General features: G+C 36.5%; 1 protein-coding gene across 9 annotated transcripts in view; it reads right to left on the bottom strand.

Annotated features, from left to right (window-relative positions):
• Ptbp3 (polypyrimidine tract binding protein 3) overlaps positions 1–26035 on the bottom strand; it is a 297169-nt gene that overhangs the window by 18400 nt on the left and 252734 nt on the right. For all 9 annotated transcript variants that reach the window (XM_051187894.1, XM_051187888.1, XM_051187891.1 and 6 more), the window contains 4 exons: positions 19364–19510; positions 9911–10075; positions 4792–4902; positions 3541–3715 (listed from right to left, as the gene is read on the bottom strand). In XM_051187894.1, coding sequence (XP_051043851.1) covers positions 3541–3715; positions 4792–4902; positions 9911–10075; positions 19364–19498 — 586 coding nt within the window. In that variant the 5' untranslated portion in view covers positions 19499–19510. The remainder of the gene's footprint in view (positions 1–3540; positions 3716–4791; positions 4903–9910; positions 10076–19363; positions 19511–26035) is intronic.

Here is a 26035-nt window from a genome sequence, read left to right on the forward strand (position 1 = left end):
TGACATACAAGTATGAACTGCAGAGATTCACATGCTGAGAGTCCTCCAGGCACACAATACAGAAGTGGACTAAGGAGGAGTCCCAGAGGCTTCACCATAATGGATTAGAAGACACATCATCTGGAAGTTAAGGGAAAGTTTGAGCTAGACAGTATGTTACTACAAAGCACAGTGTTGTGTATTTTTAAACACACAATGCCAGTCTTTTCTGTAGGAAGCCTGGTGACAGTGTCAGTAAAAAAGGGGCCAGTTAGTTCCAATAGAGGAATCAAGTGGGAGATGACTTTAAGACACACAACTGCAAACATCAAGGCAAACTCGGAATAATTATTATAAGCAACATACAGACTTGTAATTATGTTGACTTAGCCATGAGTAACCACAAACAAAAGCTCCAGTAAAAAGAGCATAAAACAATATGATGTTCATGGCTAAAGTGAAGGGAGGAAAGTATTCTATAGGCAGAAGAGAATGACAACAGCTTTAGAAAGGGGAAAAACAGTAATCCATGGGGAGGCCAATCAACAGGAGTTACACAAGAAATAAAAAGAAAGAAAACAGATTACAAAAGTTCAAGCCAAAACTGAGCTGTTTCCATTTGTATTTCCAGTTGGAAATAATTTTAGAAAATAGCCTACATATTTTCATCTTATTAAGAGATTACACAAAACATTAAGAAAACTTGCTGGAGACCATTAACAATTATTTCTAAGTTGTCATGCACTATGAAAAGTTCCACCCAACTCAAAGAAATACTAAGTATCCTGGTGTGATCATTTGGCATTGGATCATATACTTAATTATTATTCAATGTAACTACTAAAAATGTTAATTGGCATTGAGGGCAGACAAGATGGGTGAGACAGTTAAGCACTTCCCTTGCATTTGATCCCAGAAGTCACATTAAAAAGCTGATCCTGGTGGTGCATGCTTTGAATCTTAGCCCTCCACAGGCAGATACAAGCAGATACCTAGGCTCACTGGCCAATAAGCCTAGCCTAATTGGTGAACTCCACACCAGCAAGAGATCCTGTCTTGAAAAAAGGGTAGATGGTGCCGGCAGAATGATGCCTAAGTTTGTTCTGTGGCCTCCATAGGCAAGTAATACATATTTGAACACGCTAGAACACACACACACGAACACACACACACACACACACACACACAGAATATCTTTGTTCTTACTAAACATTTAGTAAATATTTAGAAGTAATGTCTAACGTATTTGCAACCTACTCTCCAATGGTTTCAAGTAGGAGGCACAGCTATAAATCTATACAAATACAATTGGAAATGATAATGTAAATGAGGCATTATACTAACAATTGAAAATATTGAGTTATTGATACTATTCCTACAGCTTATGTTATTTTAAAAACAAAGCCAGCTAAAATACTATAAACTTTAGAATATGAGTAGTTATCTTTTGTTAAGAAAAAATACTTGTTTTTTGAAAAGGTCTCTTTATGTAGCTAGGCTAACCTTGAACTCAAAATCCTTACCTCAGCCTCCTGGGTATTGGGCACATGCACTACCATACCCACTCTAAGTATCTTTATAAATTCAGACAAATAACTATTTTTTAAATAAGATTTCTCATACTGAACAACAATTACAGCATATAAAGGAAATAATAAACTTTACTATCAATAAACCCAAACAGGGAGAAATGTTATAAAAACCAATGTTATGGGATAATCTTTATACACTGTGAAGATGTGTCTCTGCCTAAAGCCCCTTCTGATTGGTGTAATAAAAAGTTGAATGACCAATAATAGCTACGAAGACGAGGATAGGCTGGACTCCCAGGCAGAGAGAAGAATTGAGGAGAGGAATCTAGGTCCACGGAGCAGATTAAGAGCAAGTCAGACATGACGGACATACTGAGAAAAGATAAAGAGCCACATGGCAGAATGTAAATTAAAAACATATGGGTTAACTGAGTTGATAAGAACTGGTTGGAAACAGGCCTAAACTAAAGATCAAGCTTTCACAAAAATGTCCTCTTGTTATCTGGGGGCTGGCAATCTAAAGATAGTCCAACAACAAGAAAGCTTGCTACACAGAAAGGACTATCATATGGAATACATAAGAAAATTCTATCACTGGGTAGTGGGTAGCACACACCTTTAATCCCAGCACTCAAGATACAGAGGCAGGTGGATTTGGTCTACAGAGCAAGTTCCAGGAAAGCAAGGACTAACAGAGAAACCACCCTATCTTAACGCCCCTCCTCCCCACAACCAAAGATAAAAACTGTAAAGAATTGAAGAGAAAATTTATAAAGAAGGGCATCAAATAAAGATATGCTCAACTTTATTAATCATGATAAAACTATTATGCTAAGACATCATTATATAGGGGCTAGGAAAGTACCTTCTGTGAAAATATGAAGGCCAAAATAGAGACAGGGATGGAGACAAGAGGATCCCCAGGGCTTGCTAGCCAGCTAGCCTAGCAAATAAGTGAACTCAAGATTCAGTGTGAGATCCTGCCTCAGAAAACAAGGAGGGAAATGACAGAAGATCACAAGTAAAGTCAAACTCTGGCCTCCACATGCACAAACACACGTGTACACATAAACACCTATTTTAAAATGATAAAAGAGAAAAAGAGAGTGTAGTCTCCAAACCAAGAGAAGCAAGCAGGGAATCTGTGTCAAATATTAAAGAACAAACTTTCATATGAGACATGAAATGTATTTTTCTCTGGGAAATCATATAGAAGAAACGAAGACATAATTTCAGTAACTTATACTCAGAAACCAAAACCTCTTAGATGTATTTTTCAAAGGTCCTACTCCTTTCATAACAGAGAATATTTGTTGAATGAGAGAGAGAGAGAGAGAATATGTAGAATACTTATTTTTTCCAATATTGTAATACAACTTGTTCTGCGTTTAATAGCCATGTTCTGGCAAGCTTAAATGTCCTATTTTTAATCAGACAAAAATGTTTTACTTAAAAAAAAATTACAAACTATTTTCTACAAAAATTTTTGGAAAAACAATTAAGTTATTTTAATGCTTTAATTTTCTCACAAATAAAAGTGGTTGGAGCTAGTCATTATGGCACACTACTTCAATACCAGCACTTTGGAGGCAGAGTCAGACAGCTCTCTGTAAGTTTCAAGGCCAGCCTGGTCTCCACATTGAGTTCCAAGACAGGCAGTGCTATATAGAGAGACCCTATCTAAGGAGGGAGGGAGGGAGGGAGGAAGGGAGGGAAGGAAAAAAGAGAGAGGGAATTAAATAGTACTATAGGTATGGACAATATTTTAAGGTGTTACTTAGCAGACAATAATGAACCACAAGAAAATGCTAGCTGGGCACTGGTGGCTCACACCTTTAATCCCAACACTCGGAAGGCAGAGACAGGCAGATCTCCATGAGTTTGAGGCCAGCCTGGTCTACAGAGTGAGTTCCAGGACATGCTCCAAAGCTACATAGAGAAACCCTGTCTCAAAAAACAAGCAAACAAAAAAAAGTGAAATTTGTAATTTGAGAAAATTTTCTTTGTGACTGAAAAAGGAACTACTCACCAAAAGCAGCAGCCATAGGAGGTTCAAGAGATGGCTGGCCATCACCAGTAGGAAGGTCTAAGCGAGTGAAGTCTCTGCTTTTGTCATTATTATATTTCACATTAAGGCTGGTGAGCTTGGAAAAGTCAATACGCAGAGTGCAGCATGCATTATAGATATTCTGGCCATCCAAAGCCTAAAGCAGATGAGAAAGGGACTGATGTTTTGTCAAGACCACACTAACTCACTGAGTAATCTCTTCTTTGAGACAGAGGCAATCTCAGCATGAAGGGGAGTGCAAAGAACAAAAGGTCAAAAACCTAGGTTTATTTTTATTATCTGAAGTTGTCTAATCAAATGAAAGAAAAATATACAAAAGCTTGAAAAACTATTCTATAGTACTATAGAAACACTATTATGGTTATTTTGCCCACAGTAAATATTTCATACCTTAATTTCATTTTAGTATAGTTTATATTGGTGAATATAATGTATTGATGAAACACCACTATAAATAATGTTAGTCATAATACATAAAATGTTTTTTTGATACTTGCTTTTTTGAATAAAAAACAAAGAGAGTCAATTGTGACCAAAGATCAGTAATCCCTTTGCTAGAATAAAATCTACCAGCAGGTTATCTGTGGCTTCTGCATGCTTTCACAAGTAGTCAAACTTATAAAAACAGACACAAACACAAAGAATGTGGCATGCAGCTTATGTTAAACTTGAGTCTCTATCTCTACACCAGTAACAAAGCAGAATTTAGGTTAATGATAGCTGTCCAAGAGAGCTATATCTAATGTGAACAAGTGTCTTATTAAAACAAAAACAAAGATTTGTGGCTTAAAAAGAAAACAACATAAATTGACAACAGCATATTTCTTAAGGTTTAATGTCTTTACCAATTCAGAACTCAGTAACAATGAAAGCTGAATATGGTTATAAAAGTAGTGAAATCTTCTCTGCTTGATTGAATACAAGTAAATGAAACCACAAGGTGAAACATCTACTTCCCAGTCAGACTGAATCAGGAGTACTATGCTTAAGTATAGATTTTAAATGCAACAAACAGCAATGAGCATCAAAGATGTGAGAAGTGATAGACTAACGCTGCTTCCAATGGGAAAGCAATGTCTTAGTTTACAATGATCAAAAGGTACTTTTAATTAAACACAAGATAACCTGGAGCAAGTGAGATGTGATGGCTCCTTCAGATACCTCCAAAGCAAGTGACTAATACTAATAATGGGAAAGGAAAAGTATAATTACCATTTTGGCATAATGTGCATTCAGTGGATCAGCATACTGAAGCAAGGCTTGAAATTGATTATTCTTTGTAAAGGTGATAATCTTCAAGACCGTGCCAAATTTAGAAAATATCTGGAAAAAAGGAATTTTTTTTTTTAACGGCAATTTCTTGTTATACAGCTCAGGCAGGCTTTTAATTCACAATCTTCTTACCTCACCAATGAGCCCCATTAATATATAAAATACAAACAATGTTCTCTATTAAAACTTCTGGTACAAAACTATATGAAAAGAAGCCTAAGATGTTAATATTTCAATACCTATGCATGATGCTGGCACACAACAAGTACTCAAATATTTAACCAATTTTATAATATGTACAAATGGTACATATTGAGTAATTAACTGACAGCTTGATACAATGATGTTCACAAGTGTATAAATTAAAACAAAGTCAAATGAGTCAATGATTTATTTCACTTCCTGTAAGTCACCAGCTACTTCTAGAAGCTTCAACAGGCAGAAGTATGATGTTCAAATATAGGCTTGTTCAAATTGCAAGACACTTAAGTACTGGCAAGTTAAAGAGCAACAACATTTCCTGCCTTTATTAAGATAATAAATAGGCAAAGGAAACCATAATGTTTGGCTATATAAAAGTATTGGAGGAGAAAAAAAAAGAGGAAGGGAGAAGGGTGAGATTAAATGAAGTACATACTAGGGCAAAACTCAAACCAGCTACAGCTCCTCTAACTTTAAGCACACTGTCTCTTTCAGGGTGTGGTAGTTTGAATAAGAAAAGCCCCCATCGGCTCATATAGTTGATGCTTAGTCACCAGGAAGTGGTACTATCTTAAAGTATTATTTAAGAGGAAGTGTCACTGGAGGTGGGCTTTTGAGGTTTCAAAAGCTCAGAGTCTCATTCTTTGCTTACAGATTGGGATATAGCTCACAGCTACTGATCCAGCACCTGCCTGAGGCCTCCACCCCATAATGATAAGGGGCTAAACTTCAGATACTGTAAGCAAGCCCCCAATTAAATGTCTTCTTTTATAAGAGTTGCATGATCCTGGTGTATCCTCATAGCAATAGAACAATGACTAAGTCAGAGTGAATGAGATACAATATTGAAGGAGAGGACTTAAAAGGAAGACTTTTTAAGGGGAAGCATTTGAGATGATACACTAATGGATATCAGCCAACTGACTCTGTAAATTAAACAGTATCCCAAGGCCAAGAAACAGAAAGGGAAGTAAAGATAGGACTAGGCTGGAGAGCAGAGAGCTAGACAGGGTTCCAGAAAAGCCAAGGTGTTAAAGGGTGTACTAAGGGTAAGTAAATGGGAGAAACGTTTATTTGTATGTGGAGCCGAAGGACTTTGGTAAAGATTTTTTTTCCCACTGGACTGGGAAGAACTAAACAATGACTTCAGTAACTAAAGACACAGTCTTAATCCAATTGATGGTATGGACTCCATGATTTTCTATATGAGAAAGTCTGTCACTGTTTGGGGGGAAATGATAACTAGACTATTAGGACATGACCTCATGACACTAATTAAGTGCACCTGATGGGTGGTGGCAATGTTGAGTCATAGGTCCAAAAGGATCTTTTAAAGAATATAAATAAGCCACAGTATTACAGAAGCAAATGCAAACACTCTGCTGGTAAGTCACAGGGGTCATTATCTTTGTGAAGTAAACAGAATAAAAGACCAGTTACACGTATTTTAACTGTTTGTTAAATGCTACTTTGTGCAATGAACAGAAAACAAATTTAACAGAACAATGAATTTAATGACTTAAGCAAATACTAAACCACTTTTAGGAAGGGACAAGGGTGGCTACAAACATCACTGTTAAAGACCCCTAGGAAATGCTTCACAGGTGCACTTTATTTTGAAACTGGTACTCAGATAATTACTGAAAGGAACACAGTAAATACTAACTGGTATATTTAGCATTTACATTCACAGCAAAGAACACATTGAGATACGAGTCTAAGTCCCATCATAAATAGAATACTGATGATGAAAAGTAAAGGAGTATCTAAGGGCTCAGCTTATACATAATATTTGAATTCAGATAAAATGTATTTCAGTTTTTGAACATACACACACACATGCCCAACAATTCTTCATTTAGTAATATAGATCCAAAGGCACTATGATTTGAATGAGCATGGCCCCCATAGGCTCAAATGTTTGCATACTTGGTTCCCAGAAATTCGTATCAGGGTATGTAACCAGAGCTTAACAGGGCAGCCTAGCAGCAGCTTGGAAGACAGTAATCTTGAAAGCTACCAGGACGGTGGAAGCCTGGTTTAAGATGTTTCTGAGGGGAGCGAAAGTATCAGTAACTGGGCTAGAGACCACTTTTTCAATATTTTTGGCTAAAACAGTGACAACTTTCTGTCCCTGTCCTAAGAATACGCCTGCAGCTAAATTTAAAAGTAACTGACTAAGCTGCTGGTGGTAGTGGTGGTGCTGGCTTTTAATTCAAGCACTCAGGAGACAGAGGTAGGCGGATCTCTGTGAGTTTAATGCCAGTCTGGTCTATAGAGCTAGTTCTAGGATTATACAAAGCCAAGGCTACACAAAGAAAGAAATCCTGTCTTAACCCATCCACCCCCTCAAGTAATAGTAATTTCTTTAGTGGAGGAAATTCCAAGACATCCTAGTATTGATTGCCATGTGCTTGTTAGTAATCACACAGATCTACAATGAATAAAAGCAAGTGAAGCAAAAGAAGTGTAAAACATTCAATTTGAAGAGAAAAAGAGCCTCAGGAAAGGAGTCAAGACTTATGCTGAGAGGTAAGATTAAAGAGAAGCCAGATCTGAAATGGAGTAAAGGGAGAGGTGCCCTTAGTGCAAGACTCCCACCTACCTAGGCCTCCAGCTTATAAAAAGAAAAGACAAAAGGAACTTTCTACTCTGAAAATAAACCAAAAAAAAAAAAAAAAAAAAAAAAAAAAAAAAAAATGTGGTTCAAGAGGGGGCTAGTTCCACTGTAAAGCAAGCAGCTGAACACAGCAGCATCATCCATGTGGTTCTGGCCTTAGAATCATGAAGGACACATGAGTTGGAGTCATGGAGTTTAGGAGAACCATTGAGGCCAGGCAAGACAGGCCCTGTATGAAATGAAGGTCCTGAGAGGGCAAAGAGTCCTGGATTGCACTGGAAATACCAAGATATTAGACATGCTAGCATTGTGAGATATCTACCAAGGAATGATGCAGACATAGAATGAAACCAACCCAAGAAAGAGATGTATCTTGCAGGCAGCAAAGCTGGAGGGGCGGAGTCATCTAAGGTCTTTGACCTTAGACATGGAGCTATAGGATCTGCTTTCTGATTTTATTAGAACTAAAGACTTACTTTAGACTTAATTAAAAGAGACTCTAAACTTTGGACTTTTAAACATTGTGATTCAAGATAGTAAGGCTCCACCCCAAGCAGGCAGCTACCACATGCTGCCTGGCCTCAGCAGTTCTCCTTAACTGCAGAAGATTTCACAACTCCTTAACTTATTTGTCCTTCATGCTGCTAAAGCCAGAACCACATGGATGACACTACCTTATTCAGTTGCTTGCTTGTGATAAAGACTATGGGTTCTTTTGAAACTGGATGAAATGCATTTTACCTTAAGATAAACCACAAGCCTATAGTGGCCATGGAGTGGACTGTGCTAGCTTGAATGAGAATGTCTCCTATAGGTTCATGTTTGAATTCTTGGCCTCAAGTTGGAGAACTGCTTGGGAAGAAGGGTTAGAGGAGGTATGGCTTTACTGAAGGAAATGTGTCCAGTTTTACTCACTAGAAAATTATGTAAGTACGTGACCTTCCAATTTGTAAATTTTAAATATCACTAGCCCCAGCTTAGTGGAATATCTTTGGTAATACAGTTCACGCGCGATACTGAATTATCTACAGAGATCTACACTGGATAAAAGTGATTAGTATAACACACATCATATATATATGTATATATACTAAAGTTTATTACATCTTATTCCCTTATTCCCTTCAGAATATGTATATGGGAAGAGGGAGAGGTTAGGACAGGGTTTCTCAGTGTAGCACTGGCTGTCGTCAAACTTACTCTGTAGATCAGTGAACTCACAGAGATCCACCTGCCTCTGTATCCTGAGTACTGGAATTAAAGGTGTACATCACCACTGCCTAGCCAAATTGTGTGTGTGTGTGTGTGTGTGTGTGTGTGTGTGTGTGTGTGTGTGTGTGTACTCTGAAACTGCAAGCAAGTCACAAATTAAATGTTTGGGGTTTTTTGTTTGTTTTTGTTTTTTGAGTTCCTTGGTCATGGTGTCTCTTCACAGCAATAGAACAACTAAAAAAAGGAAAATAATACAGTTTTGTTGATTTTTGCTGGGGTTTTGCTATTGCCTGGAGAATGCTCCCGTTTCAGCCTTTTAAGTGCTAGGATTATAAGTGTATGCCACCATATCTAGTTAAATTAGAACTTCTCACCCACTATTTTTTCCTCTAGTGTTTGGTGTCATTATCATAATTACTGGTATTAGGAATAAACGTAAGACCTCACTCATGGAAGTTCTTCATGCCACATGGTTCTACCACTCAACTACATTCTAAGCTTTGCCTTGCCTTGCCACCATTACACATCTTTTAAAATCCAAAATTGAAATCAGGCCAGGTGTAGTGATACACACCTTTAATCCCAGCACTTGAGAGGCAGAGACAGGCCTCTCTGTAAGTTTGAGACCAGTTTGGTCTATAGTGAGTTCCAGGGCTATACAGGTCAACCCACTTTTCAAAATAAATAAAGAAAATTTAGAAAAGGGAGGCTGTCAAAATATGCTTGACACAATTTCTTCTGTGAAACAGAATTATAAATCTTATTATTTAAGCTGACAATGAAAAGAAAGTATCAACCAAATCAGTAAAGAACAGATTGGGGGGGGGGGGCTTACTCTATGTAGCATTGGCTGTTCTGGAGCTCACTGTGTAGACCAAACTGGCCTTGGACTTAAATCTGCCTGTCTCTGCCTCCCAAGTGCTGGGATTAAACTTGTGTGCTATCACACCCAACTTAAAAAACAAATGTTAACTAAAGCTAGGGAGGCCACATTTGATTCTGCTTTCAGAAGAGCTTGTTTCTTACCTGATGAAGAACTTCCAGAGTGACAGGGTAGAATAAGTTTTCAATAATTATCCGGAGCACAGGGCTCTGCCCAGGTAGAACTGCACCTTCATTGGAAGGAGCTCCAGAAAGGGACAGGTTTCCTGACTGGACAGCACTGACAGCCTGCAGTGCAGCTTGGGCTCTCTAAAAAGCAAGTCAAAAATAAGAAAAATTACCATTTTTGATAACAGAAGCAGTGGATGAATCCTGAAGATGAAATGACATAACACAAACTCACTTCCATATACTTTATCTGGATGTACATATCCCAAGACCAAAACTTTCTATTTGCTTGGTTTTCCTTTATTTAAAAAAAAAAAAAAATGAGACTCAGAAGATGGCCCAGTCAATCAGTGCTGTGTAAGCCTAAGGATCTGAGTTTGATCCTCAAAACCCACATGAAAAAGCCATGAGCAGTGGTGCATGCTTTTAGTCCTAGCATAATTGCTTAACAATTCAGTTTTAAAGTCTCTGGATGGCTTAAGATAAGTGTAAGTGTAGCCGGTGTGTAAGTGGGGAAAGTAGGCCATTATTATAAGTAGGCCTCCATGCCATGGAAGCAAGGAGCTGAGGAGTAAATCAATAGCTAGGGCTGCCTTGCAAAGGGAAATCTGGACCCAAATAAGGAAAAGAAAGTATTTATGGTATATGTGTGTAAAGTGCCTTCAGTTAGTGATTACCTAAAAAGAATGAGAACAATCAGAAGAAGATGGGTGGGAGGCAGCTGATTGAGAATGCCAAAGCCCAAAGAGGTAGAAAGGAGCTCACTATATATAGGTAGTCAATGTGAGGAAGATAGCCTAAGCAAGGTGAAGAGGTCCATGGGGTGAGTAAGCAATGAAGAGGTATGAAGAGCCTAGAATGTGATCAGGCTAACCTATCAGTAGCAAGGGGTATTGTTGTACGAGCAAGCTTCCAATACATTCCCACTAAAACGAAATAAGGAATTCTAAAAAGCAGCTGTTTCGGAGCTCTGGCAGGAAAAGGAGATATAATTTTAGTTTTCTAGTATTTTTGTTTTATTTCCCAGAATGCCAAAAAAAAAAAAAAAATCACTGAAATGATGTGATGTGTCAAAAGGATACAGAAGAGAAGTTGAAAGGGATCCCATTGGTCCAGTCTTGGAAATTTGAACACCAAAGATCATCCATAAAATAAACAGGAATCCCTAAATCCATAATGCTAGCAACTGACAGCTAGTAAAGAACAGCATTTATGTTCTCTCCAAATGCCTGTAAGATATTTCTTTCCCCCTTTTAAGTTGGGCCTTCTATATGTGCAGGTACAATATCTAAACACAGATGAAAAAACTTCCATCTATACACACACCTTCTTTCCTTGCCATTATTCCTTAAACAAAATACATCAACTTGGGGTTTTTTTGTTGAGACCAGATCTTAACTACTATGTAGCTAAGGCTGTCCTGGAACTTATCATCCTCCTTCCAGAGTGCTGGGTATTATTACAAGGGCATATCACCAGGCCTGGCAATATTAGCAACTATTTACGCAGCATTCATGCTGTGTTAGGTATTTTAAGTAATCTAGAGGGGATACTGAGATGTTAAATATACACAACAATGTGTGCTTATGATATACACATACAGCTATTACACCCTTTTACATAAGTGGCTTTAGCATCGTTGGATTTTAGGAAGGGGTCCAATGATTAATGGGAGAGAAGTGTACTGACTCCATAGTACAGAAGCCTGGCAAACACTATGTCACTTCTCGATTTGTCAAAGATAAATATCCCAAATTGAATCACAAGGAAACGTTAAGACCAACAAAAGTTAAGGGACATCTTTATAAATAAACTGCCTTTCAGTTAATGATGTTAAGGACATCAGATTAAAAGAAAATCAGATAGCCAGTCAGTGGTGGCATACACCTTTAGTCCCAGTACTCGGGAGGCAGAGGCAGATGGGTCTCTGTGAGTTCAAGACTAGACTGGTCTATAAGAGCTAGTTCCAGGACAGGCTCTATAGCTACAGAGAAACCCTGTTTCAAAAAACTCAAAAAACAAACAGAAAAGCAGAATTTGTTTAAAATGACTAAAAAGACATAACCAAATGGAACACATACCCTAACTATACCATTTGCTACATGCAAGTATCATAAGAACAATTAGCAAAAACAAAAATGGGATCTGCAGATGGCAAAGTAATGTAACAATATTAATTTCTTTTTCTTTTTGGGGTCCAGAAGTAAACACTGAGCTCATGACCTAATGCACACCAGGCAAGCATCCTATCTTTTTCACTTCAAGATGAAGTTACACTAAGTTACTTGAGCTGGCCTTAAAACATCCTGTATGGTCCCAACAGGCCTTGAACTTATGATCCTCCTGAGTAAGTGTGACTGGAGGTCTGTGCCACCAACCCAAACCAGTGCTGACTACCTTATTCTAGTTGGTAGAAGAAACCTCCCCATTTGTAGGAAACACACACAAAGTACCAGTCAATAATGAAGGACTAGAGTATAAATTGAAACTTTATACTCCTACCTGCATATATTTTCTACACTTGTTATTTCCTAAAAACTTACAATAATTATTTTTAAAGAAGAGAAAGGAGAGTAAGTACAACCTGCTTGATCTGTATAACATTAAATGTATGTATATATATATTTTAGGGCTGACATTTTGGTATTGGAAAAATTGTTATGCTCTTTACCCGAGGAAGACGATTTCTTTAGCTCTCAGCATTCCTTAGTTACCTGTGGTTCTTTGTGCATGATTGAGGCCTTGTGCACCCCAACACCAACAGAGACAGGGTTTCATTATGTAGCCATGGCTGGCTTCAAACTTAGCCTAATGCTGAGATTTCAGCAAGTTTCTCCATGCTAGCAATATTCACGTAAGAATGGGGACAATTTGAAAACTGTGTGTGCATATAAATGAAAAATTCTACAAATTTAATATTGCGTTCATTTCCACACATTGTATTCAACTCCAAAATGTTAGTCATAGCATTGTTTACGATTTTTCTAATGTGAAAAGCTTGAAGTTTTTAAAGTAAATGCCTTTCTCAAACATGGGAGCCTTTTACTTTCTGTATGCTTAACTCAACAAGTCTCCCAGCCCCCTATTCTTTTTCTTTGTTTTGTATTTGGAGACAGGGTCTCACTACGTAGCTATGGCTGTCTTGGAACTTACTATATAGAGCAGGCTGTTCTTGAATTCAAGAGACCTACCTGCCGTTGCCACCCATGTGCTAAAATTAAAGGTATGTGCCACTGTGTCTGGCTATGAATATGTTCTTTGTCTATTTTAAGTACTTGAAATATTACTTACAAATCAGAGAAAACTCTCTTTTTAATTTACAGAATACTTTTTAATACAGACTACTTTGCAAATCTGTATGTATGTAAAAGCCACACTAATCTCTGTATCAATTCCAATGTTAGTACACATGCTGAAATGAACATAATCCTTTTAAAGACGCTAGTCTACAAACATTTTAATAGTGATCCATACCAATTCAGATTTTTTTGTCTTGTTTTGTTTTCTGAGACATGGTATTGCTTTTACAGGTTTGAAAACGAATTCAGATTTCCATTTTAATTTATAATTGGTGTGTATGGGGTGGAGGTACTAATTAAAAAAAAGATACAGGATTAGAATTAACCAGCAAATGTTAAAGAAGGGCATACAAAATATTAATCAGTGCTAATTATATAGCTAACAGATTCCTACAATAAAGCCTAGATTTTACCCTGTTCAATATATCAGCTATCAGGCACAGAAGCTGGGGAACTAATTTAAAATTAGCTAAATATAGGCCATTACTTCTGCATTCGGGTGTTACAGCTCTGGAGTATCTGGCCAAAGACGTTATCATAATGAGCATTCCTCTCACTATAAATATTAAATATCAAAAGCACGTGCAACTAAACATAAAACTCATCTCACTTCTTATGAATCAGTCTATTAATGTTAATTTTATGTGAGTGGTTGCTGCTGCTAGTTTTGTGGCTACTGTTCTTCACTTTTCTCTTTGGCAGAAAAATATAAGAGTTATGGTGCATACTGTCCTAATCACTATGACATTCAATATAGTCTGCTCTGGTGCTCACAGAGCACTGATTCAAGCTTTCTAAATAACTAGCAAGAAGGTAAAAATATGCCTTTACAGTGGGGGTGTGGTAATGCACACCTGTAATCCCAGCATTGGGGAGATTGACACTGGAAGATCAAAAGTACAGGGAGGGAAAAGGAGGAGCAGAAGTAGAGGAATGAAGACAGGAAGGAAAGAAGGGGGCTAGGGAAGGAAAGAAAAGAGCTTTTGAAAGTAAAAATCCAAGAGGGGCAGTAAAAATATGATACATATATTTTATAATAATAGATTTTGAGCTTTTTGTTTTGTATTGAGACCTGGTTTCCTGATGTAGCCAAGGACATTTTGAACTAAAATCTTCCTACCTCAGCCACTCCAGTGCTGGGGTTATAAATATGCATTAATACCACACCAAGTCCTTAGTTTTTAAATAAGCAAAAATCTGAAGATTAAAAATGCTTCTGATTAAAACTGCCATGTAATAAAAAGTACTACTGTGGAAGATGACTTTTAGACATTTGGGCAACAATTCTAGAATGATTACACTATTAGGGGGGGAAATAGAAACAGTATAATCAACAAGCACAAGAACTTTATTAAGTTGGAGTGAAGAGATATATTTCTTATATAAAGCTTAAACATGCCCAAGGGGACATGGTGACACATACCTGTAATCCCAACACTTAGAGGCTGATAAAGGAGGATAGGAAAAGGGCAGACAACCTGAGCTACAAAGTGAATTCAACCAGGCTATGAATTGAGTTCAACCTAACTTGGGCATCATAGTGAGTCCCTATCTTAACAAATAAAATAAAACACAATGTAGCTATGTGATGTCAGGAACACATTTCCAAAGTCAAGAAATTAGAAACTAGCACAAAGTGAATATTCTTAAGTTTAATAATTTAGAGTACATAGCCAGGAGTTGGTGGTGCACACCTTTAGTCCCAGCACTTGGGAGGCAGAGGCAAGCAGATCTGTGAGTTCAAAGCCAGCCTGGTCTACAGAGCTAGTTCCAGGACAGGCTCCAAAGCAATACAGAGAAACCCTGTCTCGAAAAACCACTAGTAGTAGTAGTAGTAGTAGTAGTAGTAGTAAGTAGTAATAGTAGTAGTGCACTTTAAAGGTAAAATCCTTACAAAGCCATTTCTACAGATTCATAAACTACTTAACAAGGTCAAGAAAAACTCCAAAGAAAGTTGTTTTCAAATTTTGTACTTCATAAGACATTATATTTAATAATTATAATTCTCCTGTAAATCAAGGAGGTAAAACTACTTTATACCAATGGTTCTCAATCTTTTTAACACTAAGCCTTTTAATACAGTTCTTCATGTTGTGGTGACCCCCAACTATAAAATTATTTCCATTGCTACTTCATAACTATAATTTTGGTACTGCTATGAATCGTAATGTGTTTTCCAGTGGCAACCTCTGTGAAAAGCTAGTCCTGCTCATCAGCAGGTCGTGACCAACATGTTGAGAAACGTGGACTTAAGTATCCACAGCTAAGTTGATTGCATGCTCTAGGTATATTTTGATTAACTCAAGAGAACAAAAAAGGGAAGAAATGTGAATCTACTACAAACAAAAACCCAACATTATATAAACAGGCACTGTTCATTGTGACTTCATGTTTAAGTGTAGAGTTTGGAATGAACATTGCACAAAAGTGAAAGCTTTAAAAAAAAAAAAAAGTGTTCGGAAGAAACCAAGGCTATTTAAGAATAAACTAGGCCATTTGGGTGCCTGTGGTTGCTACGCAACTGGGATTACTTACTGTTTTCCTATGGCAAAATCCAATCTTTAAGTTTTTATTAAATTACTTTTCTCCTGGAAATTTATACTAACATACTTAGAAATCAGACTGTTGCAAAAACTATGAATTACATGACAAATGTTTAAATTCTACTGACAAAGCAGAACTTCTGGCAAAAAAGGATCAGAAAATATGTCAATTATTTCCAAACTTACAAAACTCAACCCAATTCCAATTTTTTAAAAAGAAAACAGGAGTTAGCAAGCTAATTTTAAGAACTATAATCAGTTAATTTCTGAAGAGACAGTATATTGCTCCTCAATAGTGCACACTAAGGCAAGAAAGGAATAGAAAAGTCAGGTCCAAACTAGATTTGGAGTACATGGCAAATGAGCAACATTCATAACACGTGTATATAAATGAATCAGTAGATTAATAAATGGGTTATTAAATAAGTAATCCAGAATAAACTCATTTTGCCTTAAAGAAGAATAAAGCCCTATCTTTATTCTCCAAAAAGCCAACAGGACAACAAGACTTGAATATCAAACTGAAAGCAATCAAAAGTATTGGAAGAGGGGTTGGAGAGATGGCTGAACTATTGAGAACATGTGTTGCTCTTGCAGAGGACCTGTGTTGAGTATGCAGAACCCACACGGTGGTTTATAATTATCCATAATTTAAGTTCCAAGCAACATAATCTCAAACAAGGTGGAAGGCAAGGAATGTATAGATACCCAAAGTTGTCTCTGATCTCTACACATAAAAGTCACACATTTGTGCCCACACTAAGATGTACAAACATGAACATATTACATGCTCACACATACACACAAGTATACTCATACATACAGGTTTTTTTGTTTGTTTGTTTGTTTTTGTTAAAAGAAATTACTCTAAGAAAAACTACTGCAAATAATTGTTATAAATTATTAAGTAAGGATTTAACAATAAGATACACTTATTTAATACCATATTAAGTACAGAAAGCAATCATGGAACAGACAGTAAAACATACATATGCTTAAACCCAGGGATTTTGCTGTTAGAAACAGGATCTAGTAAGATAAGGTTCCAAGTGTGCCAAAACGTGCAGTACTATTAGAAAAACCATAAAACAGGACAAACATTTCAATGCTTATTAAAACCCTGGGCAACTTACAACTCTTCTATCTAAGGGAATAACAAGCAGTCATTAAAAATCCAAAAGTGGCTCTATATCTCTTGCTGTAGAACAATGTCCATAATATTTTATTACAGAGTAAAAATGAAAGCACTTCATAAACCACAATTCTATCTGCACAGTTACATACACAGATATCACAACAGAAGAATACACAGGAGACTATTAGCATCAATTATCAGTTATACTGGCCAAATAGATGCTTGCTTTATTCCTCCATATTTTTTGAGATTTGCTCAAATGTTTAACCATGAGCAGGTTTCTTATTTGTGATCTATAAACACAATTTTCATTCAAGAACCCTATTCTAATAATTTGAACTATAGCTCAACAGTGCAGTACCCTTTAGCATCCCCAAGAAAGGAAATGAAAAGAGCACGAGTGGTGATTAATAAGTAAAATGTCTGTTCTATTAATATCAAATTCTGTATCAGTTTATTATATTTCATTATTTATTAAAATAAGGATTACATGCAGGAAAAGTTTCTGTATTAATGTGGAAAATATTAATTTAATACATTTACAAATGCAGCTCCCAACCGAACTAAAAAGCTAGAGAATTCTTGGCCTAGATCAAGAATACATGCAAAATTTTCTTTATATTAAAAAAAAACTTGCATTCTAATACTTACTCTTATACCCACATGCTGTGATACAATCATTTTGTACACTGTGAAAATTTGTCATTCATTCGGGTTGATTTAATAAAGAAGCTGACTGGCCAACAGCTAAACAGAATAAGGTTAGGTAGGAGAGTCAAAACTGAAGATGCAGGGAGGAAGAAGGGTAGAGTCAGAGAAGTCACCAGAGATGCAGGGAGAATCAAGATGAGCATGCCATACCAAGCCACATGGTAGAGTAGAGGTAAGAAATGCCTAAACTATTTGGCCAAGCATTTATAATATGAGCCTCGGTGTATTTATTTGGGAGCTGCTTGCAAGACAAAAACTTCCACACACATCTTTTATCAAAAAACCTTCACTTTGCAGCAGATGGGAGAACATTACAGAAAACCCTAACTAGTCAAAATGCAGAGAACAACTGATCACCAAGAGCCCAGCCAGTCCCAATGGATAAATTTACGATACAACCTCTGCACTCAAGGCTCTAGGACATCATGGGAAGAAAATCTAAGAGCCAAAAAAAGGACAGAAAGTCTACTGTGGGATGGTATCTCTGGCCAGAACAAGGATGACACCAATAGACATGCTCAACTGGAAGAGGAAAATCTCACAGTTCCTACTCTTCTCTTAGCTAAAGAAAAGAACCACAGAAAGTTGAGGAAGGGAGACTTACTTAGTCTTCCCCAAAGATGAGAACCTTAATTGGTTACACAACATCAAGTGGTCCGCCATGAAATCATTTACACAGACGCAACACTAATAGATACAGTAAGTTTTGTTCACATACACATGTAAAAATAGTAATTAAGCTGGGAGGTAGTGTCAGGGCATGCTTTAATCCCAGCACTTGGGAGGCAGAGGCAGGTGGATCTTTTACTTCTGAGGCCAGCCTGGTCTACAGGGCAAGTTCCGGGATAGCCAGGGCTACATAGAGAAACCCTGTCTTGAGGGAGAGGGAATGGGGGGCACAAAAACAAATAAAAACAACATGTATGACAATAATAAATAAAAAATAGTTGTGAATTTGGGAAGGAATGGGAGGGATTGGAAGAAGAAGGAAAAGGAGAAAGAGATCTAATTATATTTAAATTTAAAACTCACACACTTCCTTAAAACGAACTTGCTTTCTAGATTTTTTTTCATGTTAAAGCAAATTTCTATTTAATCACTTAAAATGAACCTGAAAAGACACAAGACTCACCATGAATTTAAAAAAAAAAAAAAGAATAAAAAAATTAAGTTGTTAATTTGTCCATTCATTTGACGAGTTGAAACTCATTGAAAGACAATTTCTGACCAAATTCTCTACATCTTAATATCACAACAGGAGTATCACCCTGGCTAGGGATATAAAGAATGCTTGACAAACACACAACACCCTGGAAGGCCAACTCCAAGCTTTTATTTTCTGTCAAAACAAGGGCTAAATTGAGTGATTTCTTACATTCTTTTCATATTTGCAATTTTAGATGGTACAGAATTTTATCTATTTTTAATTGTGAAAATATTGGGGGTGTGTTACTTCTTGCTTCTCCTTAGTCTTCCTGTGTAGTCTAGCTTCCAACTGATAGGATTACAAGAATTTGACCCCATATATGGCCTACTAAGTGTCTTTTCTAATGTTGTAACTTCCAGTGTTTCCAAATGAAACTGTTTTTATTAAGCCTTTAAGAACAAATTATATACTAAATCTTAATAAAGTATACTAAAATGAAGAATATATGGAGGCTTTTCTCTGAAGTATAGAAATTAATTTAAAAGTTATGATAACGTTTGTATAATTATTCTTATAGATGTCTATAATACTTACAGCCTGATTAGGCAGATTGTCAGTCTTAAGTTCTCGGTGATTGGAATACTGGATATAAACAGGCTGACTTCGTAGATGAGGAGTAACTGGAGTGTAATAATTTACCATAGTAACAGCAGCTTCTTCAGAAGCCATTTCTAAAAAGGCCTGCAATAAACACAAAAGGTTGTTAAGAATTACTGTATACTTTGTACTTTGTCCAAACTCCTGCTTTCTCACTATATATAACATTGTCCCCAAGAGGGAATAAATTTGGAAAACTGGTTTCAATAAAAGTTTTTGAAGCCTACTATCTCTGTGAGTTCAAGGCTAGCCTGGTCTACAAACTGAGTTCCAGGACAGCTAGAGCTATTATGGGGGGGGGGGGGGGTTACACATTTGATAAATTGCCAGTTGATTGTTTTCTGTTTGTTTTTTTTTCCCCCCACCTGTTTCTTCAAATGCCTAAAAATAGTTATTCAGGTAAGAATAAACGTTTGCAGCCGAATGGTGGTGGTACATACATAATACAAGTACTTGGGAGGCAGACGCAGGTGTAACTCTTAAGTTCCAGGCCAGACTGGTTGGTCTACAAAGTGAATAGAACAGCTACACAGAAATGGATGGATGGATGGATATAAGAGTTTGTATCACCATTACAAATAAATACTTTCAGGAGTTATGATTTAATGGGGTTTTTGTTGTTTCTAAAATCTTGGGACTAAATTGCTAGAGTACACAAAAGAAATAATGGAATTTTACTCATAAAGGAGTTAAAAATAAAAGTCCTAGTGTGAGTGTGGTGGTACACACCTTTAATCCCAGTACTGGGAATAGAAGTGGGAGAATCTCTGAATTCTAGAGCAGCTTGGTAGAGAACATAGTGAAACCATGCATTAAAAACAAACAAGACAAGTCGAAAAGCCTCTTAAGTTGGTGGAAAAATGCTACTCTGCCTAAATTCTTAAATAGGAACTGGGCACAATAATTGCCCTTCTTCTTTATTATAAATTAGCCATCTACAAATGAAAGGGAACATTCTTTTTTTCAGTTACGGTTCCTATCACCTCAAACACTTCCAAAAAGAAGCCAACATATCTGATCTAATAAACATCAGGGAATGAGAACTATCATGGCTTAAGTAAACACCGAATTTAAATCTCCACCTACCTACAATAACTTGGTCACAGACACCCCTGGGCCTCGGTTTTAAAATGTACAGCTATCTAAGGAATCTGTAACTCTTAAAACTCAAACATGAAATGACCATTAAAGGTTAGAGTACTAGAAGGTAGTCTATCTGGGACTCTGTAGAAAAGAGCTGTTAAATATTAGCATATGAAGGCATCAACTGAAAATAGTACCATACTCATTCAGTTTTTCTCCGGCAAATTTTTAATTTTATATGTTTTGTGTGTGTTTCCATTTTTTTATGTGTACAGGGTGTTTTGTCTCATTTGTGTCTATGTAATAAATGTATACATTTCCCAGATGCCAGTAAAGGAAATTGGATTCCCTGATATTGAAGCTACAGATTGTTGTGGGTAATGGGAAGTCAACCCAGATCTTAGACTAGCACTCAGTTCTCTCCAGCCCCCACATTCAATTTTTTCTAACTTTTCAATTATACTTTTTTTCTAACCAACACTCATCCTATATACTTTAAAGCAAAAGCCACATACAAATCTAAAGTGTGTGTGTATATATATATATACTGTTTATACACTGTATGCATATCTACACTGTGTTTATTTGTATATTATGCATGTGTATATATATCCACATACATACCACAATCTATAGTGTGTGTATATATCCACATACATACCCCTCCCACCCAGCACTCTGAAATATTACCAGCAAAGAATAGGACTGGGTAATATCACATTTAAAAACAAAACAAAACCTCTTATGAATTTTTTTGTTATACATATGAGATATGTTTGATTACTTAAAGGTTTCTTCCAAATTTAAGATTTATGATAAGAATTTAAGACTTAAAATCCCAACCCACAATGAGAAATCAAGCATTCATTGTGAGCAGACAGCATTAATTTAAGGTACCACAAGCTTGCTATAGTCCATATCCACTTATTCATCTCTGCTCTTGTGAAGAAATCTTTTTGAACATATACTTACTGCCTTATCTAGAACCCTATTGTCATCCATGTCTCAGCCTAACTCTTATTATTTTAACTAATGCTCCTAGAATTTAGAAGTGTTGAGGGCTGGGCTATGGCAGCGCATGCCTTTAACCCTAGTACTCTTGATGCAGAGGAAGGCGGATCTCTGTGAGTTAGAGGATAGTCTGGTCTACAGAGTAAGTTTAAGGACAGCCTTCAAAGCTACAAGAGAAACTGTCACAACCCCCTCCCCCAAAGAAATAAGTGTTCAGGGACTCAAACACAGATGTATACATTTATAAGACATGTATGAATACAAATATAATCACAATTCACAATAAAATAGCTTTAAACCCTCCAAATAAAGACTATTTTTAAAATCAGATGCAAAAGATCAGTTACTGAAATAGAAAATTATAGGAACTTCCTGGTCAGTACTTGAATTTGAATCATTCACTTGGTATCGATAATCACTGTTCTATACAAGATGGAAGAAATAGCACGGGAAAGCAGGGATTTAAGAAGCTCCTTACATCCCATGTAGACGGCTGTAATTTCTGTGATAGGATTAAAATGGCAATAGAACTTTCTTACTTTTGTTGTTATCTGGGGAGGGCACAGTCTCTCTACATAGACCTGGCTATCCTTGAACTATGAAAGCCAGGCTATTCTTGAACTCAGAAATCCCCTGCCTTGGCCTCCTGAGTGCTGGAATCAAAAAGCATGTGTCACCACACAAATTTTTACTTGATCAAGATTTGCCTCCTTTTTTAAAGGCTGATGAAAAAAATAGAATATAAACATACCAACCATATTAAGCACTCAGACCTACAAAAGTACCTCAAATTTATGTAAAAATAACCTGATCAAAATCAGCATAAACTTTTTCTTACATAATCCTTTCTCTGGTTACAAAAGAGCATATAATAAGCAGCCATAATCACTTCAATTTAAGTCATTTAAAATTCACCTATAATAGTTACTGGTAGTATAATTTATTAAACACTAGAAATGTTGAGAAAACCAGACTTGCTGGTGAATGCCTTTAATCCCAGAATTGGAGAGGCAACAGGCAAATGGATCTGTTCAAAGACAACTCTTTTTCTTTAAACACTAGCTGCAGTTGGGCAAGGTGGCAGATGACATTAATCCCAGCACTTAGTAGACAGAAGCAGGTGGATCTCTATGAATTTCAGGCCAGCCTGTTTTACATAATGAGCTCCAGGGCAGCTACAATTTCATAGTAGAGAGGTCTTGTCTCAGAATAAACAAACTGAAGAACACTGGCTGATTTGATCCCAGGTCTAATTCCCAGTACCACTTGGCAGCTCAGAATTGTAACTCTACTCCCTCTTCTGACCTCCATGAGTACTAGGTGTACATATGTGCATGCAAACAAACACACGTACACATAAAAAACTTAAGTAAATCTTTAAAAAGTAAAAATAAACTTTCCATATAGGATCCAGACAAGTCTTTAGTAATATTTTTCTGAAATAACAGTAAAGAGTTCCACTTTCATAATCTGAAAGTTATAACCCATTACAACGCTGGTTATAACACATTGCAACATGTTACAAATTTTGGCCTAGATTTGGTGACATCTTCCATTACAATTTGGGCATACAAGATTTTCAGGACAACCAAAACTATTCTAGTAGGGAGTATGAGTTGGAACAAGGGGCACTCAGTTCTACAAGCAAGACAGTTAATACATTTTGTCAGATACCAGAGCATGAAGTTTCCTTATTCACCTTAAGAAAAACTCAGTTTCAGGAACATTGAAAAATGCAAGTTTTTTGTTGTTGTTGTTGTTTTTTGATGGAGGGGTGGAGAGAAGACAAAGACACAAAGAGATAAAGGAGAAATACACTAATGGGAAAAAAATATGTGTAAACTATGTATCTGATTGGGGTCATTATTCAGAATAGATAAGGAATTCCAAAAATTCAACTACAAAACTAATAAACAATTCCATTTTATTTACTTACTTATTTAATTTGGTTTTTAGGACAGAGTTTCTTTGTGTAACTTTGAAGCCTATCCTGGCACTCACTCTATAGACTAGACTGGCCTCAGAGATCAGCCTGCCTCTGCCTTCCAAGTGCTGGGATTAAAGGTGTGAGCCATAATTCTACTTTAAAAAGCCACAATTCTACTTTAAAAACCAGGTATTAGAGCTGGGCCTGTTTGTACACAGCTATAGGTGAAGGCTCCATAGCTTAGGAGTCAGAGCATTAGTATTGCACATGGTGTGATTCCAGAAGGGAGGAGGTGGAGATAAGAGGTTCTCAAGATGACAAGTTGAGAGGTCAGTTTGACCCTGGCCTTGGAGGGTAGAGAATAGATAAAAGACCTAAACATATTTTTTTCCTCAAAACAAAATGATCAACAGCTATTTGGGGGAAAAAAAATTCAATTCCACTAATCAGGGACATAAAAACCAAACTTACAATCAGCTGTTTGATAATAGAGTGACTATTATCAAAAAGACCAAGGGCAGGGCCAGGCATGATGGTATACAATATTAATACCAGGAATCAAGAGATAGACACAGGAGGATCTGAGTTCAAGGCCAGCCTGAACTAATTACAGTGAGACACCCCTGCTTCAAAACTTAAATAATTTTTAAAAAACTAAAGAAAAAAAGTATGTTGAGAATATGAAAAAAAGAGCCTTATTTGTATTCCTAGTAGGAAAATTGATGTAGCTATTATGCACAAAGTAAAGAAATTACTTTTTATAAAAAATAAATAAATAGAGCTAACATATAATCAAGCAACCCATTACTGGGCATTTATTCAAAAGCAACAAAACCAGAAGGTCAAAGGGACATCTGCACTCCCATATTTATTTCATTACTACTCACAGCAGTCAAACCACAGAAACAACTTAGGTGTCTGTCAACCAGTGAATGGATAAAGAAAATGTGCTACATATATACAATTAAATGATTCAACAATTTGGGAAGTGGGAAGGACCCATGTTGTATTTAGTAAAATATGCCAAAAAAGAAAGATAAACATTGTATTATTTCACTAATTCATAGAATCTTTTAAAATGCTGATCTCACATAAGAATTCAATAGTATATATCAGAGGCTGACACAAAAGACTTGGGTGGGTGGGTAGGTTGATCAATGGGTCTAAGGAGTAAAAGTTTGATCATGCTATCTCCCAGTTACATAAGTTGATAACAATGACGGAGGGGGGGGCGCAGCCCACACACCTCAAGCCTTTAATCCCAGCATTTGTGAGGCAGAGGCAGGCAGAGCTCTGAGTTCAACTAGTTCAACATAGAACTACACAGGAAAAAACCGTTTTGAAAAACAAAACAAACAAAAGCAAAAAAAAAAAAAAAAAAAAAAAAAAAAGAGCATATTATATAATTAAAAAGGCTAGAACATAATTTTAAATGTTTTCATCATAAATAATATTGTCAGGTTGTAACTCAAAGGTAAAATATATGGCTAGTGAAAGCAAAACCCACGGCTGCCCGTGCCCAACCCTACCAAAAAGGAGGGGTGAGGAAGGTTTCAGATGTTTTGAGCATTCAGATTTTAAGCATGATATACTTATGAATTAAAACAGCAAGTAGTATCCCATCTTTTTTCTTTCTTCTTCTTCTTCTTTTTTTTTTTTTTTTTTTTTGAGACAGGGTTTCTCTGTCCTGCAACTCACTCTGTAGACCAGGCTAGCCTCGAACTCACAGAGACCTGCCTACCAGTGTGTCCCAAGTGCTGGGATTAAAAACATGTATCACCACCACCCAGCTTCATATATACAAACTGTACATTTGCATGTATCTATTAAAATTTGTCCTAAAAGGTGAGGAAGAAAACAAAAACAGTTTGGTGAGTAGGAATGAAGAGGTGGTATGGGAAGAGTTGTTGGGAGGGGATGAGTATGATCAAAACACGTATCATGTATGAAAAACAAAAAGGTAATAAAAATCTTAAAAAAAAAAACAACTTAATGTAAAAACTCATTTGTATAATGAAACTTCTCTTATATCTCTCAAATTATTAGTTGTTACATGATAATTCTCCCATTCAAACACTAACCAGGCCCAACCCTGCTTAGCTTCGAAGATCAGGTGCATTCAGGGTGATATGCCCGTAGACCAAAATAATTCTATAAATAGTATTCAATATAGTATTGAATACACATAGTATTCAATAATTTTATTGAATGAGTGACATTGTTTCAGTCTAGCCTAAAGCAATAGGTTACAACAGACCAAAGATTCACAGCAATCAATTAAAAAAAAAAAAAAAAAAAAAAAAAAGACAGCTCAAATAAATAAGAAAAGTCACCTACTGTAAATCTATCCATTATATACAAAAAATTCAGAGAGAAAGAGAGAGGTACCCATGGACCTCAGGAGAGGGGTCAGATCCCCTGGTGCTGGAAACTGAACCTAGGAAATTTCCACGAGCAGCAAGTGCTCTTAACTACTGAGCTATATCTCTAGCCTAAAAAAAAAAAAAAAAAAAAAAAAAAAAAGTTTCCGCTTTTAAAAAACTAATTGTTCAGTCATGTCTCCCTAAACACTCAATTCCAAAGGAGGT

This window comes from Phodopus roborovskii, unplaced genomic scaffold (assembly GCF_943737965.1).
Source record: "Phodopus roborovskii unplaced genomic scaffold, PHOROB, whole genome shotgun sequence".
In the NCBI taxonomy this organism is placed as follows: Eukaryota; Metazoa; Chordata; class Mammalia; order Rodentia; family Cricetidae; genus Phodopus; species Phodopus roborovskii.